Source organism: Oryzias melastigma, linkage group LG2, assembly GCF_002922805.2.
Source record: "Oryzias melastigma strain HK-1 linkage group LG2, ASM292280v2, whole genome shotgun sequence".
In the NCBI taxonomy this organism is placed as follows: domain Eukaryota; kingdom Metazoa; phylum Chordata; class Actinopteri; order Beloniformes; family Adrianichthyidae; genus Oryzias; species Oryzias melastigma.
In genome coordinates this window covers 9,292,871-9,307,389 of record NC_050513.1, presented here as the reverse complement: position 1 = coordinate 9,307,389, position 14,519 = coordinate 9,292,871, and the positions used below count along the sequence as shown (strand labels likewise).

The 14,519-nt window shown below is 38.5% G+C and overlaps 1 protein-coding gene across 1 annotated transcript; it reads right to left on the bottom strand.

Moving 5' to 3' along the window:
* Positions 1–633: 633 nt before the first annotated feature.
* On the bottom strand, positions 634–14,491 carry LOC112159957 (gap junction alpha-3 protein). The gene is made up of 5 exons (XM_024294227.2): positions 14,275–14,491; positions 8,866–8,924; positions 7,272–7,360; positions 6,618–7,171; positions 634–4,867 (listed from the first exon to the last, which is right to left on the bottom strand). The coding sequence occupies exons 3-5, from the start codon at positions 7,338–7,340 to the stop codon at positions 4,021–4,023; spliced, it is 1,470 nt and encodes a 489-aa protein (XP_024149995.1). The 5' UTR covers positions 7,341–7,360; positions 8,866–8,924; positions 14,275–14,491; the 3' UTR covers positions 634–4,020.
* Positions 14,492–14,519: the final 28 nt, after the last annotated feature.

Sequence of the window (14,519 nt, the reverse complement as noted above, 5' to 3'; positions counted from 1 at the left end):
TTCCCTCACAAATGTTTTAGTCAATATTTTGTCAGTTGAGTTACAACTATTTCAGGGGATTCCAGGTTGCTATGAATGCAGCAGAGCAAATTGGATAGAAATGTTATCAAAAAGTTAATTAAGGCACTTTAAAACGGATTAATAGAAAATCCATTTGATATGTTTTCCATTTCAGCACCACTTTGGACAAACTAAAAGCTTTATTTCTTTTGTTACAGCAACACATACCTAGAAAAAAACGACATAAAAATGCAAGGGGTGTTTTTTAGTGTTATTTTTTAAAAAGTTACTTTTTGTCATTCTAATTAAAACATAATAGATTTAGAAATAATTTATTTCAAGTATTTTTTAACTAATATCTTGCTTGGAACACAGTGAAAGAGGACATGAGGGTTTGAGTGGATTTAGATAGAAAGAAAAGAAGATATTGCTTGTAATACTATAATGAACAAATCCAGAACATGTTTAGCTTCAAACTTTACTCCCTTGTCTTCTTTGGAATGGGAAATTGATTTTAAATTAAAAAAAAAGTATAAAACAAATGAGTAAAATCTGCTTTGTGACCCAACACTTTAAAAAAAAAATTATATTTTTGTTTTGTTTTAGCGTGGCAGGAATGAATTGTAAAAATGAATAAACTAAAGTAACAGTAAATACATTTTTTAAAGATTATTTTCTTTTTCTGAACTTTTTTTTTCTAAAAATGGAAAGGTTTTGGTATATTCTACAACTTGACTATAATATATGTATTTTTTAAACGAAACAGCGGAAACTTGAGAGTTCTGAAACACACTGCAAACACAACCTCTAAAGAAGGTTTACTGAGTTTATGCTCCGTTCAAGCTGCAAAACTTACAACCTAAACTCTTCTTTTGTGCTGTAGCCCTTTAACATAGATCTATAATGAATGATTGGACCGTTTCAAAATGAATGTTTTTGTTAGATGTATTAGTTGCAGCTTGACCAGAGAATAAGTTTAATACTGAAGGCTGATCTGCATTTTCATCTATTTACATATTTATATATTTTGTGTAGCCCTTATAGAAATGCAGAAATGCTTTATAGCACTGAAATAAGACACACTCACAGCCTGAAAAGCCTAAGAGCATTGTCTCAGTGTGGGACTGCTTCATTGCTTTCTGACAGTGCATCCCCTCTCTTCATAGAAACTACAGGCTGGGTGAGAGCAGCACACAAAGACAGACACATTCAACAGACCCACAGGCTGATCAGCTCTGTCATCACAAAAAAGGAGTAAGAAGTGAAAGGAAAAAAAAAGAACAAAAGTGCAAACCTCTCCTGTGGCGTCTCCCATCAGAGAGCCAAAATAAATATAAAAATATTTAATAAACATTCTTCATCATGCCTCTATGCTCCAAGTCCAATCGTCACCATAATAAATTATATTTCTCCCAAATCTGTGCTAATATTATGTAGAAAGTACCTGTGTCTACGTACATGTAAGGCAAATATGGTAGTCTTTAATTAGCTGCTAACAAGCAGCAAAAAAAAAAAAAAACTTTTACCTATATTTATAAGTAAAAAGACAATGTCTAAATCAGGATTTTTGCTTAAAATCAGATTATTGATCTGTAATCTTAATTTATAAAATTAAACTGGTAAATAAATATCTTAGCTTAGCATAAATACTCAAAGAACTAGCTTGAATGGTGAAAAAGGCGGGAAATGTTCTTAGATAGCAAGCTTTAAAACTATACCTTTTGTTAGCTTTAATAAGCTTACTTTGCTGTTTAATTTAAGTTTTATTTTCTGCTGTAAACAGGTGTTATCGCAGTTGTGGGAATTTATGTAATAACTAAAATCAAATCAGAACCGAATATTTGAGCTAACACGACTTTAGTGTCAACAACTTTTAGCAAACAAGACTTCAAAATGCTTGTTTGTTGCTTTGAAAAATGTTTTCTGCTACATTTATGTTTTAGATTAAGTTTTTTATCTACTTATTTTAATCCTAACAGTTACATTGCTTTCAGTCCAATTATCACTAAAATAAATTAACTTTTTCCCCAAATTGTTGCTAATAAATATAGCCAGTACCTATGTTTACATCCATGTAAGGCAAATAAAATAGCCTTTAATCCTCCCTTATTCCATTTTATAGATTTGGTTGCTAACAAACTTTCTGTCATTTTATTTGAAGTTTTTCTTAAAAAAGATTTATATTTATAAAGACAAATGTAATTGTCTAATGTCTAAATTACGATTTCTGTTGAGAGTCAGATAAATGATTTAATGAGGTGAAACCGATAAATAGTTAGCTCTTAGCATAAAAACTGAAAAACTAGCTTGTATAGCGAAAAAAGGCGGGAAATATTATATCTGTTGAGGGTCAGATAATTGAACAATGGCACATCTGTAATTTTAATTTGTAGGATGAAACTAGTAAATAGTTATAATAGCTTAGCATAAACACTGAAAGAACTAGCTTGAAAGGTGGAAAAAGGCGGGAAATATTCTGAGATAGCAACTTTTAAAATGATACATTCTTGTTAGCTTTTGTTAGCTTACTTTGTTGCGTAATTTAAGTTTATTTACCATTTTCTACCCTATATAGGTATTATTTTAGTTGTAACAAATTTTTGATAACTAAAACTCAAATTATTACGAAATATTTGAACTAACTTTTGAGCTAGCATGAATGTAGCGTCAACAACTTTTAGCATACAAGAATTTTAAATGCCTATATGTTGTTATAGAAAATGTTTTCTGTCAAATGTATGTATTAGATTACGTTTTTAAATCTATGTATTTTAATCCTAACATTAGCATTGGTATTGTATGGTACTGACTGTATCTGAGAACTGGACAGAGTGAGTGTGACGTCACCTACAGAAAAGGACCCTCTTCCGGTTAAAAAGAAATTAAGTTAATTCAGCCGCCATTATTTTGGATACGGACACCGCCATGTTGGAATGAGACGATGTCAGTAAGCTTTGATTGGTCTGAGCTAACATTTCTATGGCAACCACTCTCACCAATCAGGTGAGTCAGGCTGTTGGATGGCCACTCCCCTTCCACTGAAGGGAGAATCTGTCAATCATTGTGGCTTATTGGAGGTGACAAGTACTACTTCCTGTTTGGAATGCAAGGGGGGAGGGGTCACTCTGTCCAACTAGCAAACGTTTTTAAAACTGCACTCAAATAAAATTTTCCATTTGACTTAAAATTTGGCTTCTAAATTGTAGCTTTAGACAACAACTCTTACGAGTCAGATATTGTAAAGGACACTAAGAATGCTCTAATTTATGTTTTCTAACCCAAATATCTGGCACTTTTATCTTCTGATCAACAGAAAATAGAAAGTTCTAGAAAACTATTAGTGGACATGGCCAGTGTTTCAAAACATTTGACTGCTAGGTTTCAGAATTAAGCTAGCCAAAATAACTTTGGCAACATGGCTACATTTTTAGCACCTTGAAATCAATATTTGAACGGTTTTGATTGGAAGCGTTTTCACTACTTATAACTCGTTCACTTGTAAATTTGGAATAATCATCAGGTTTTAATGTATTGATACCAAATTAAAAGGAGCTGACAAAAAGTAGTTCAGCCAAACTTTACACAGATTTACAAAATGTTAGCTAGTTGTTGCTTGTTTACAGTTGCGTATGCTAAACTCAGATAAAGGACTCATCCAGGCTCAGACACAATGCCAGAGTTTCGGTATATTGTGTACAGTTTTCCTGCATTGACCAATTGGATGTCTACCCAAAGATATGTAGCATTTCCTTTTCCTCTTTCTAAGAGATTTTCTGTCTCATCTTCTTTATAAATGACATGAATTGCGTGTGGACTCCCTCAGGACCGTGTGGTCTAGTGTGTCCGCGCCTTAAGAGTTGGCGAGTGTTCGTACTCTCTTGGTCACATTCTGCTTCTTTCCCGGTTGAAGCAGCGAACTGTAGACGAAAGCTGCATATATTTGTATATTTATGTACACTTCTAGTCGTGTAAAGAGTAGGTTTGCACTGTTGTAGTGATGTGAGAGTGTGTACGTTTTAGCTACACTGCCAGGTCATCGGGGCGAGCTCTGGCGCCGCTGTACTTGCACGGCCGACTCGGCCTCCTGGCGTCTTCACCAGGAGGCTGATGCATCTCTGCTGTGGTGACCACGGTGACGTCCTCGTTCTCCACCGCGGGGCTTTCCTCGTCGGCCGCTCTTACCTCTAGTGCGAGGATGGACAGAGGCGTGTTGCGGGGGAGCGTGGGGAACATGGAGAGTTGGTTCTCTCGCTGGAGGGCCGCCTCGTCGTCAGGGGAGGGCGAGGAGGAGGCGGAGGTCGGGGAAGAGGGAAGAGGTCGGGCATAGGATGAAGATGACGAGGAGGAGCTTTTGCCATTCTGATGGTGGAGCTCCAAAGCCATGTTGCTCCAGTTTTGCTCCGTTTCTGACAGCTGCCCGTGGCTGCCAAGGCTCACCTTCTCACCATTGGTGGAAAACGAAGGAGACCTCACCTCCAACTGGAAGACATCCGGATGGAACGCGGCGCCATCTACTTTGAGTTCTGAAGGCGTCGGAGGGGTCGCCATGTTGGGGTTGAAAACCACTGTGGGTAAGGTCACAGCGGGACTGGAGGCTCCGTCTTCAGCGACTCTATCCCCCACAAAGCTCGCATTAGCGTACTCCGATAACCGGTTGAGCATGGCCGGCGGAACTTGTTCTGGGTTCGTCTCCGCATCGGCAGGCTCATGGTGACTAAGAACCGACTCACTGTCAGGAACAAACTCGTTAGTCACCCCTTGCTTGACCTTCTTCCAGCCCAAGTGGTAGATCTCCAATAGGTTGAGGACCAAGGAGACGCATGCAACCACTAGCATGAAGATGATGAAGATCGTCTTTTCAGTCGGCCTGGTGAGTGAAAACAAAAGTTTGGTTAGGGAACCAAATCAAGAAAGTCTAGGTAGAAAATCAGGAACTTTCACGTATCTCTTCAAATGCTTACGCAATTAACGCAATTCCAACAGATTCTACAACCAACACTTTACAGTAGTGGAGTGTTGTACATTGTCGCAAGGCTGCTTTTCCCTGCTTCAGAATGCATAGACGAAAAATTACAGAAGTCCAAAAACAATTCAGTTTAAGGTCATTCCAGTGGATTCTGAAGCTGAGAAAAGCAGCACAAGTACTAACGCAATCAACGTAAATCGGACGATTCTGTGGTCAAGACAAGCGGCTCTCTTTATGCTAGTATGCGTATTGGTTCAAAGCCGATATGAAAGCTGCGTTTCTTCAAGTCATCAGAGTTACGGGACGTCAAAGATATTTAGAGACCACTGCCGATATCTCTGGTGTTGGGCTATGTATAGATCAGGAATTTGACGTTTAGCTTTTAGCCCAAAATGTTCATATTCGCCACATTCAACCCGTTGGATCTAAAGCTCCCCGGACCAACATAATAACAAAACAACCTACGGTCAACTTGTTATCTGTAGCTATTATTTTTGTTTTGTTTTATTAAAAATGCCAACAACCTAGTAGCCTAATCCCTTATTATTATCTTGTTCACAACGATATTTTGGTAATTGTGGTGTCACTCCGGAAATGTTTTATAGCAACTTAACAGCGGTGAGGCTGGCAGGGAACTCAAATGCATCTGGACGCCCTTGCAAAGAAATGCTGTTTATTTCTTGATCTCTTGTTATGTCTGTATTTCTTTTCTTTTGCTCCCCCTAGTGGTGCAATTGCACAGTGCGGCCATTTCTTTAAATAACCATAAGTCGCCTCAGGAATGGGATAGAAACGTGCTTTTTTATCCCCAACATCCTTATAATTTTTTTCTCTTCGTGACTGGGCCGGATTAAGCCATCTGGTTGGGCCGGATGTGGCCCACGGGCCATATTTTTGTTATTTCTTTTTCCACTGTTTACTAGCTCATGTCCACCACCTATATTTGGTGAAGGTTTTGTGTGATATCTTGTAATTTGGACACGAAATGATTCTGTTTATTGCTAGTGTCCTTGCAGTGGCGGATAATGTCAAGTGAGTAAAATTGGTTTATCTTTATTTGAAAAACTAACGTAGACGCCGTAAGGCTCGCCTGGGTTCACCAGCTTTGTTCTGAGTTTGGTGAGTTTCACCGCGTCTCCACCAAATTCGAGTTTTGGATTGGTTAAATTTTGATCCGGTTCAATGGCCATGCATTTTTTATAAAGAGTTAAAACATTTACATTCATGCGTCGCAACCGTTTTTGAATGCGGCAGCCTGAAATAGGTGTTAACACGCATTTACACAGACTTTTCATTGGAAGTGGCCGCTTGGACGCACATTGCCGAGGGCTTTAAAGGGTTAGCCACACAGGAAGGTATGTTGCGCACCAAACTAATTACCTAAGGATTACAGAATAGGATTGTATAATCCTTTTTTGAACCAGGTCTTTTTTGCACATTTTTTTAAACGAAAGTAAAATTTTTATGTGCTAAAGCTGAGGTGGGAGCAGAGTTTTAGCATTTTTTTTTAGATAAAAACAAAAAAAGAGGGAGCTTAGATTAGTTCATTTGTTCTCAAGCATCGTTCTATAATTAAAACTTGGTTTCTTTTCAACTTTGACTTCCAATTTTTAAACTTTTCAACTTTGACAGTTCAGTGAGTTGGAGTAACCTGGAGATGAAGCAGTCCACCGTGTTTGGGCAGGGCCAGCGGGCGCACTTATAGAGCGGCCTCAGGTGGAACCCATACAGGAAGTACTGTCCTAAGATGAAGCCCACTTCAAACAGAGTTTTGAAGATGATGTTGAAGATGTACGTCCTCAAAAGTGCCCCACGAATCCGGATCTTTCCGTGTTCATCCCGGATCGGGGGCTTGTCCTTCTTCCCTCCTCTGCCGTCGCCGATTCCGTTGTGATAGAGGGGGTCGTGGTCCTCCTGGTGGCGTCCGGCCTTCCTGAGCTCCTCCTCCCTCTCCCTCCTCTTCTCCTCCATGCGTACGATGTGAAGCACATGGCCCAGGTAGATGAGGGTGGGGGTGGAGACGAAGATGATTTGCAGCACCCAGAAACGAATGTGGGAAATGGGGAAGGCCTCGTCGTAGCACACGTTCTCACAACCCGGCTGTTGCGTGTTACACGTAAAGTCCGACTGCTCGTCCCCCCAAACTTCTTCAGCTGCCGCGCCCAGCACCAAAATACGGAAAATGAAGAGGACTGTCAGCCAAACCTAAAGAGGTGGAAAAGAAAATCACTTAAAACAACTTAAATCTGCTGCGTAGGTTGGTACAAGTTCAAAAACTCAAGGTAAAGTGGCTCCGATCCGTCACCTTTCCTATCACAGTGGAGTGTTCTTGAGCATTCTCCAGCAGCCGCCCCAGAAAGCTCCAGTCACCCATGCTTCACTCGATTTTCTAACCTAAAGAGAAAAATCAGAAAAAAAATGTATGCAATTTTTCCCATTAAAAGTGAAATTAAAGCTGCAAGCAGAGTAGTATGGCCCGCAGGCGCTGCCCACCACCTCTTCGCCCTTTGAACCCAATTTCTATGCAAAAAAAACCTTTTTTCTAAATAGCGGTTTCTCTGTTGTTTTATCTCCATAGCAACCATTTTATTTTTTGTTTACCTGGGTGTGACAAACAACTCCATTTAGATTTAAGAAGAATCAGAAAAAGTAAAATTTTGGGTTTCCTTAGCAACTGAGATTCTTTGCTATTTACGCACACGGAAAAAAAAAGTTTTTTTTCAAAAGCGGTTTCGCTGTTGATTTATTTCCATAGCAACCGTTTTATTTTTTGCTCAATTGAATGTGACAAACAAGTCTGTGTAATTTTTAGAAGAATCACCAAAAGTAAAATTTCTGATTTCTTTGGCAAAGGTGATCTTTTGTCATTCAAGGTCATTGGGAAAAAAAACTTTTTTAAAAAATGTTGGCTTCTCCATGGGTTTATCACCATAGCAACCATTTGATTTTTTGTTCACTTGAGTGTGACAAACAAGTCTCTGCCATTTTTAGAAGAATTAACAAAAGTATATTTTTGGATTTACTTAGCAACTGAGACTTTTTGTCATTCATGCCCATATTCCTTATAAAGTTATATCATATCATATATTGCTTCATTCAACTTGACCCAATGATTCATGTATCCAAATTTCAGAATATTCCAGTAAAATATCGCCTCGCTAATATCATTTTAAATCTACAACTTCCAAGTAGCTTCCAAATGATGCTTGAGGAGGCGATAGATTGAAACCTCTAAGAAGAAATTAAATATGTAGCTGATACCAAACGGGATTTTTTTTTTTTTTTTTGGTAGGGAAAATTCAAGATGGCGGCCTCTTTCCAAAGTCATAGGATAACAAAACTTTAGTTGTGGTTGTAGACATCACATGAAGATCGCTCAAACAAGTTTTCTTTTCCCAAATTGTGCTAAAATGTGAAAATCATCGAACTTTACACTTTGCCAAAACATGGTCGCCAAACCATAGATCCAATGGCCATCTCATAATAATTATAAGACTTAATATGGATAGCCCCGATATGTGTATTTTGGTTTTGTTACTTCATCTTCAATTTTCTAGTGATTTAGTATTTGTGAACTATGTAAACCAGTGAGGCCATGTGGTATTTTTACAAGTTTAAAAAACAAGATATGATTAAGTTGAAGCAGGTATTATCTGGTTTATATTCTGTTTTTTATCTCTAATGGACATGTTTTTCCTTAGGGTCACCAAAGCATGCCCATACCAGTACACTTCCACCGCCTGTGGTTAAGAGTTGGTAAAGTGTCTTTGCTGATTTTCTCAATTTAGGCAACACTTTTAAAGTTAATTTTAAAGGTCAGCTGACATAAAACCAAATAAATGAATAATTTTGAAATATATCATGTATGTAGATCATATAAAAAAAGAGAATGTACTCACTAAAATACTGTTGCATTGACGGTGGTAAATCCATCGACCAATCAGGAGATTGTCAATATCTGCAAGAGAAAGACCAAACAAAATTGCCAGAATTTTGTAGGAAATTATCACAAAATCTGCTATGCATAAAAATATTGTCACAATAAAGGGACTTTATGATACCTGGTTAACATTTACCATAGATTATTTGAGAGAGTCATAGTGTATGGATAGTAAAGTAGATTCAAATTTTGAATTCAAACAGTATCATAGTGATCTAAGAAGCACTAAAATATGCTTAGACACACATTTAAATTCATCAAAGAAAGAGTTGGTCTCAACTGCCCTCATGTCTAGATATGAGTCCGTAGAATAAATGTTCATGCACATTTTTCAACGGACATACTGCAAGCGACATGGTTGGTGCTATCATAAATTAAGCGGGACGGCATCCAGGTCTAAGGACAGGTCAAAGTTCACCCTGGTTTAACTTTCAACGCACGTTTAATGGCAGCCTGTTTTGCACGTAGGGCCCGAAAACGGTCGTAGAAACTTGCTTAGCTACACGTGATAGGGAAAGTTTAGAACACAGAAGCCCAAAATGCTCATTTGTGGCGTTTTCTAGACTTTTCATTAGAATTATCTGCTTGAACGCCTCTTGGCGAGTGCACTGTGAATGTAGCTCGACATTGAAGCAGGATGGACGCAGACATGTTTCACAGATTTTTCATCTTTTCAATCCCCCTTCGAATCACATGAACTGCGCCAAGGGGCCGGTAAGTACTGTTCAAGTGATAAGTGTCAGCAATTGGTGTGGAGCCTGAATGTTAGAAACTAGGAACTTGAACAATGTGAGGGTATTTTGTGTGGACATCCTGCAGGTGCTTAGGTATCACATGCTCTTTTTCGCATGATCAGTAAGCGGGCCAGTAGTTTATTAATGATTGGAGTGTGGCGTAAAGGCAGAGTACAACAGCATCCCTACAAAAACAATCGCAGAAAATTGCGTCGCTACACTTGATAGCTATGCAAGTTTCTACGAAAACAGCTGTAGAAACTTGCGTAGCTGCACGTGATAGCTATACAAGTTTCTACGAAAATGGTCATAAAACTTGCTAAGGTACACGTGATAGCTATGGAAGTTTCTACGAAAATAGTCATAGACACTTGCGTAGCTAAATGTGATAGCTATCCAAGTGTCTATGAAAACAGTTGTAGAAACTTACGTAGCTAAATGTGATAGCTATCCAAGTGTCTACGAAAACAGTTGCAGAAACTTGCGTAGCTGCACGTGGTAGCAATACAAGTTTCTACGAAAATGGTCATAGAAACGTACGTAGCGACACGTGATAGCTATGCAAGTTTCTACGAAAATGGTCATAGAAACTTATGTAGCTACAAGTGATAGCTATGCAAGTTTTTATGAAAATGGTCATAGAAACGTACGTAGCGACACGTGATAGCTATGCAAGTTTCTACGAAAATGGTCATAGAAACGTACGTAGCGACACGTGATAGCTATGCAAGTTTCTACGAAAATGGTCATAGACACTTGCGTAGCTAAATGTGATAGCTATGGAAGTTTCTACGAAAACAGTTGTAGAAACTTGCGTAGCTAAATGTGATAGCTACGCAAGAGTCTACGAAAACAGTTGTAGAAACTTGCGTAGCTACACGTGATAGTTATGGAAGTTTCTACGAAAATGGTTATAGACACTTGAATAGCTTAACGTGATAGCTATGAAAGTTTCTACGAAAACAGCTGTAGAAACGTACATAGCTAAACGTGATAGCTGCGCAAGTCTCTATGGAAACAACTGTAGAAAACTTGTGTAGCTGCACGTGGTGGCAATACAAGTTTCTACGAAAATGGTCATAGAAAGACGCTTAGGTACACGTGATAACAAGATGTTTAGCATGCAGAAGAATCCAAATGCACATTTACATGCGTTTTGGAGACTTTTTATTGGAAATGCTTGAACGTATCGTACAACAGGATCATCTGTATGTCAGTGTGCACAACTTACTTTAGCCTTACAAATACTTTATAATACACCTAGTACACGCACGACAATCATATGTCATTTTCAAGAGAACTGCGAGACACACCTGCACTCCCCTTAAGGTTCTCTTTGAAGTAGGCAATACTCTCTATGACTGTCCACGAAAATTCGCATTTCCTGTACAAGTCATGTGAATACAGGATAACAATCGTGAGTACATGGACTTATAAAGCATATATTTGTTAAAGAAGAACAACACTAAGGCTTAGTCCAAAGTCCCAACCTAATCCCTAACTACTGACTCCTTTTCTTTTCTAGTGGCAAGTATGACATCACCGATTTCACAAAGTAAAAATCTAATCAATAAGAACAAGATACGATGTCTATTTATGACTCCACAGTGTTCTGATGATGAAATCATGGATAGTTCATCAAAAGTTTACATTTAAACCTATTTATTCTTTTGCAAAAATTGTTCAAATGGAATTGGTTATAGTAAATGGCATATACTTGTATAACGCTTTTCTACCTCCCTCAAAGGCCCAAAGCGCTTTACAGTCACAGACATGTTCACTGGTGGAGGCTACGCTGACGAACACTGATGCCAAACTTCCACCAGAGGCAATGTGGGGTTCAGTGTCTTGCCCAGGTAGACTTCGACACATGGCGGGAATCAAACCCGCAATTTTTTGATCAGGAGTCAACCACCCTACCACTGCGTCACAGCCGTTATGGTTATGGTATGATTATGGTTTATATTTGCTAATTCAATGAGCATCGACGCACACTAGTCTTTCGCAAAGACTTCTGGGAAATTTCGAGAGCACTCCATTTTGGAATTGTAGATTCGGACACACTAGAAAATGGACTATATACTGCACTATGTGGTAGCAAAAATTTTATGCCAGGTTTATGATTCTCGAGTCCGCGTTTAGCTTACGGTGTTCACACTGGACTGTTGCTACCTGATATTAGCGCATATCTGCCATCTACAGTTGGAAGACGTTTGGTGCGAAATGTCACAGTGGTGCAAATCTCATGAATTTTGCCTGAGGTTTTTTCTTTCAAAGCTCTATTCCGATAAATGAAAGACATAGTGTCATATAATTCTCAAACCACAATTATTAATTTCTACTTTGTGCCAATTGGCACTTCCGTGAATGAGAAGGGACGCCATCCATACATATATCTGAGTCCCTGGCTGGTCAAAGTCTGGCCTGGTTTATCATTTGATTCCCATTCAATGCATATTTTGTAAATAGAGCCCAAAATTGCCGTAGAACTGTGTGTAGCTACGTAGTTTTACACTTTGTGTCTCTTCAGTCCCACTAAAAATATTTAGTTTTGGTGTCAGAACAAAAGACTATCCAATAGATATATGTGTTCATCCTATTGTAGGATCAAAGGAATTCACGTTTTTTAAAAATCAAAACTGAAATCTCATTCATCGTTGTCCGTTTGTGTGTATTTGTGTGTGATCCAGAGCCGACTGTCTGCTGGACAATGGCCGGCCATCTGCGGGAAGTGAATGAGCGGATAACAAGTCGTCCCGGTTGAATGCTGGACTCATCACATCCCAGGAATGCTGAGGGGAGCAAATGTTTTCCTGGGACTCGCCGATATGAAGCGCACACTTCAACCGACCTACAGTTTAGTTCCATCCAGCACCACTTTTTTTTTTTATATAAAACTAATCTATTAAAGCTTTTTCTTTGTTTTCAAAGAAAAAATATATAATTTTAATTATTTAATATCCAACTTTACTACGAATTTCAAGCAAAACTGGGAAAATAGTTTTACATTTTATTTTTAGGAAGTCTTAAATTTTTAATAAACTTCCCAACAGACAAAACGAAGGCGAGTACAGTATGTGTGCAACGGCACGCCGGTCTCACGGTGGCGTGTACATGATGTGTTGACGTGATAAAATACCGCCTGTCAAAGCGGGACAATGGAGAAGCTGCCAGATGGACATTGTTCCCGGCCGCTGCGCGCTTTCGATGGATCAGAGCTCTTTGTGCTCAAACCGCCCAAACCATTAACTCTTAGACCGCCATTTGCACCCTGGAACCCTGCAGAGCATGTGCAGACTTCTAAGCCACGCCTCTTTCGACCAATCCACTTCATAGACGTCAGTGGTTCGTTTAGTCTGTAAACGGAAAACTATTTGGGACAAACAAAAATGGGAGAAAAAGTCTTAAATCCAAATATATAAATTAAAAGATATGATATGCAAACAAATTAAGCTAGTTTTTAGCTAATTGTTTGGCTACATTTTGAAAAAAATAGATCTACACTTGCTTCGACACTCAGAAAAGAAGAGTTACAGTCACAATTTTCACAATATTAAAAAAAAACTCAAGTTGTTAACAGAAACTCACATTTACCGCTAGAAATTTCAAAATAAGATGCAAAATTTAAAATCTTAAACCAGATTTTTTTAAGCAAATCAATTAACTTAAATATAATAATTCTAAAATAAATACCTTAAATTTCTGCCTTTTCATGCTTCCATACTATTTGCTCCAAACAAGATGGCAGATTATGAAACGTCTATTTCAATCACAGATGGGTTCAAAATATCTCAATATTAGGGTTTGTGTTATGATTATAATGTTTTTGATGCCAGAAAGTTTTTAAGTTTTAAAGCACTTATTTCCAAACTTAAAAAAGAGGTTTTCAAGGGGAATTAATTCTTACCTTTCAGAATAAAAGTTCCAATTTTGTCCGATGTTCTACTATTTGTGTCGAAAATGATTTCTATGACATAAAAATGTGGATTTCGAATGAAATAGTCCTAATTTTTATGATTCAAAATTAACCAATTTTAGAATTTTAAAAGCAATAAATAAGTTTGCTCTTAACAAAGCTTTTATTTTTAAAGAAGTGGGATGGCTTTCACAATGTTTGTTTCTTCTCCAGGACTTTTTTTTGTAAACAACCTGTATTTTGTATTTAAATGGAAATTCTGAATATTTTTTAAAAACAGTTTGTGTTTTTTTTGGCTTAAGAACTCCAACTCAAATGTCAAAGGTCATTATCGACATAATGGATAAATCCCTATTGTGTAAATTGATGAATTTTATATTTTTTCAGTACATATTTAATGAAAAACACAAATAATTTTTGGTTTTATATTTCTAAATAAAGTAAACCACTGGATAAAACTAACAAAATTGCCTAATTTAGTTTGTTTTTAATCAAATTAAATGATTTCAAGTACGATACTTTATAATACTACAGTACCACACACGATATTTAAAAATACTACTTGATTACTTTGTAATCCTGAGCGTCACCGTGAAGGCACCTTGTCTTTCCCACGGGGCCGTGAACGCAGCATCTGCTAATCCAGCAGGTGGAAGGATGCTAATCCCTCCTCTTCCCTCCCACCACGGCCCCTCCACCCCAGCATCCACCTGCTTACCTCCGGAGCCGGAGCGGGCGCTTCTTCCCCTGCTTCGTCCCCTCAGACCCCCGCGCGGGTTTGGGAGGCGTGGGACAGGAGGAGGAGGAGGATGAAGATAGTTTCTCCTCTCCTGGTTTCAGAAAAGAAGAAGCTGAAAAAGAAGAAACGGAAGCGCGTGGAAGCCGTCCCGCGTAGGCGAAGCGCAGCGGCTGCGTCCCGCGTGGCCAAGGCCATGCGCCCCTTTCACGCATTTTGGTGCCCTC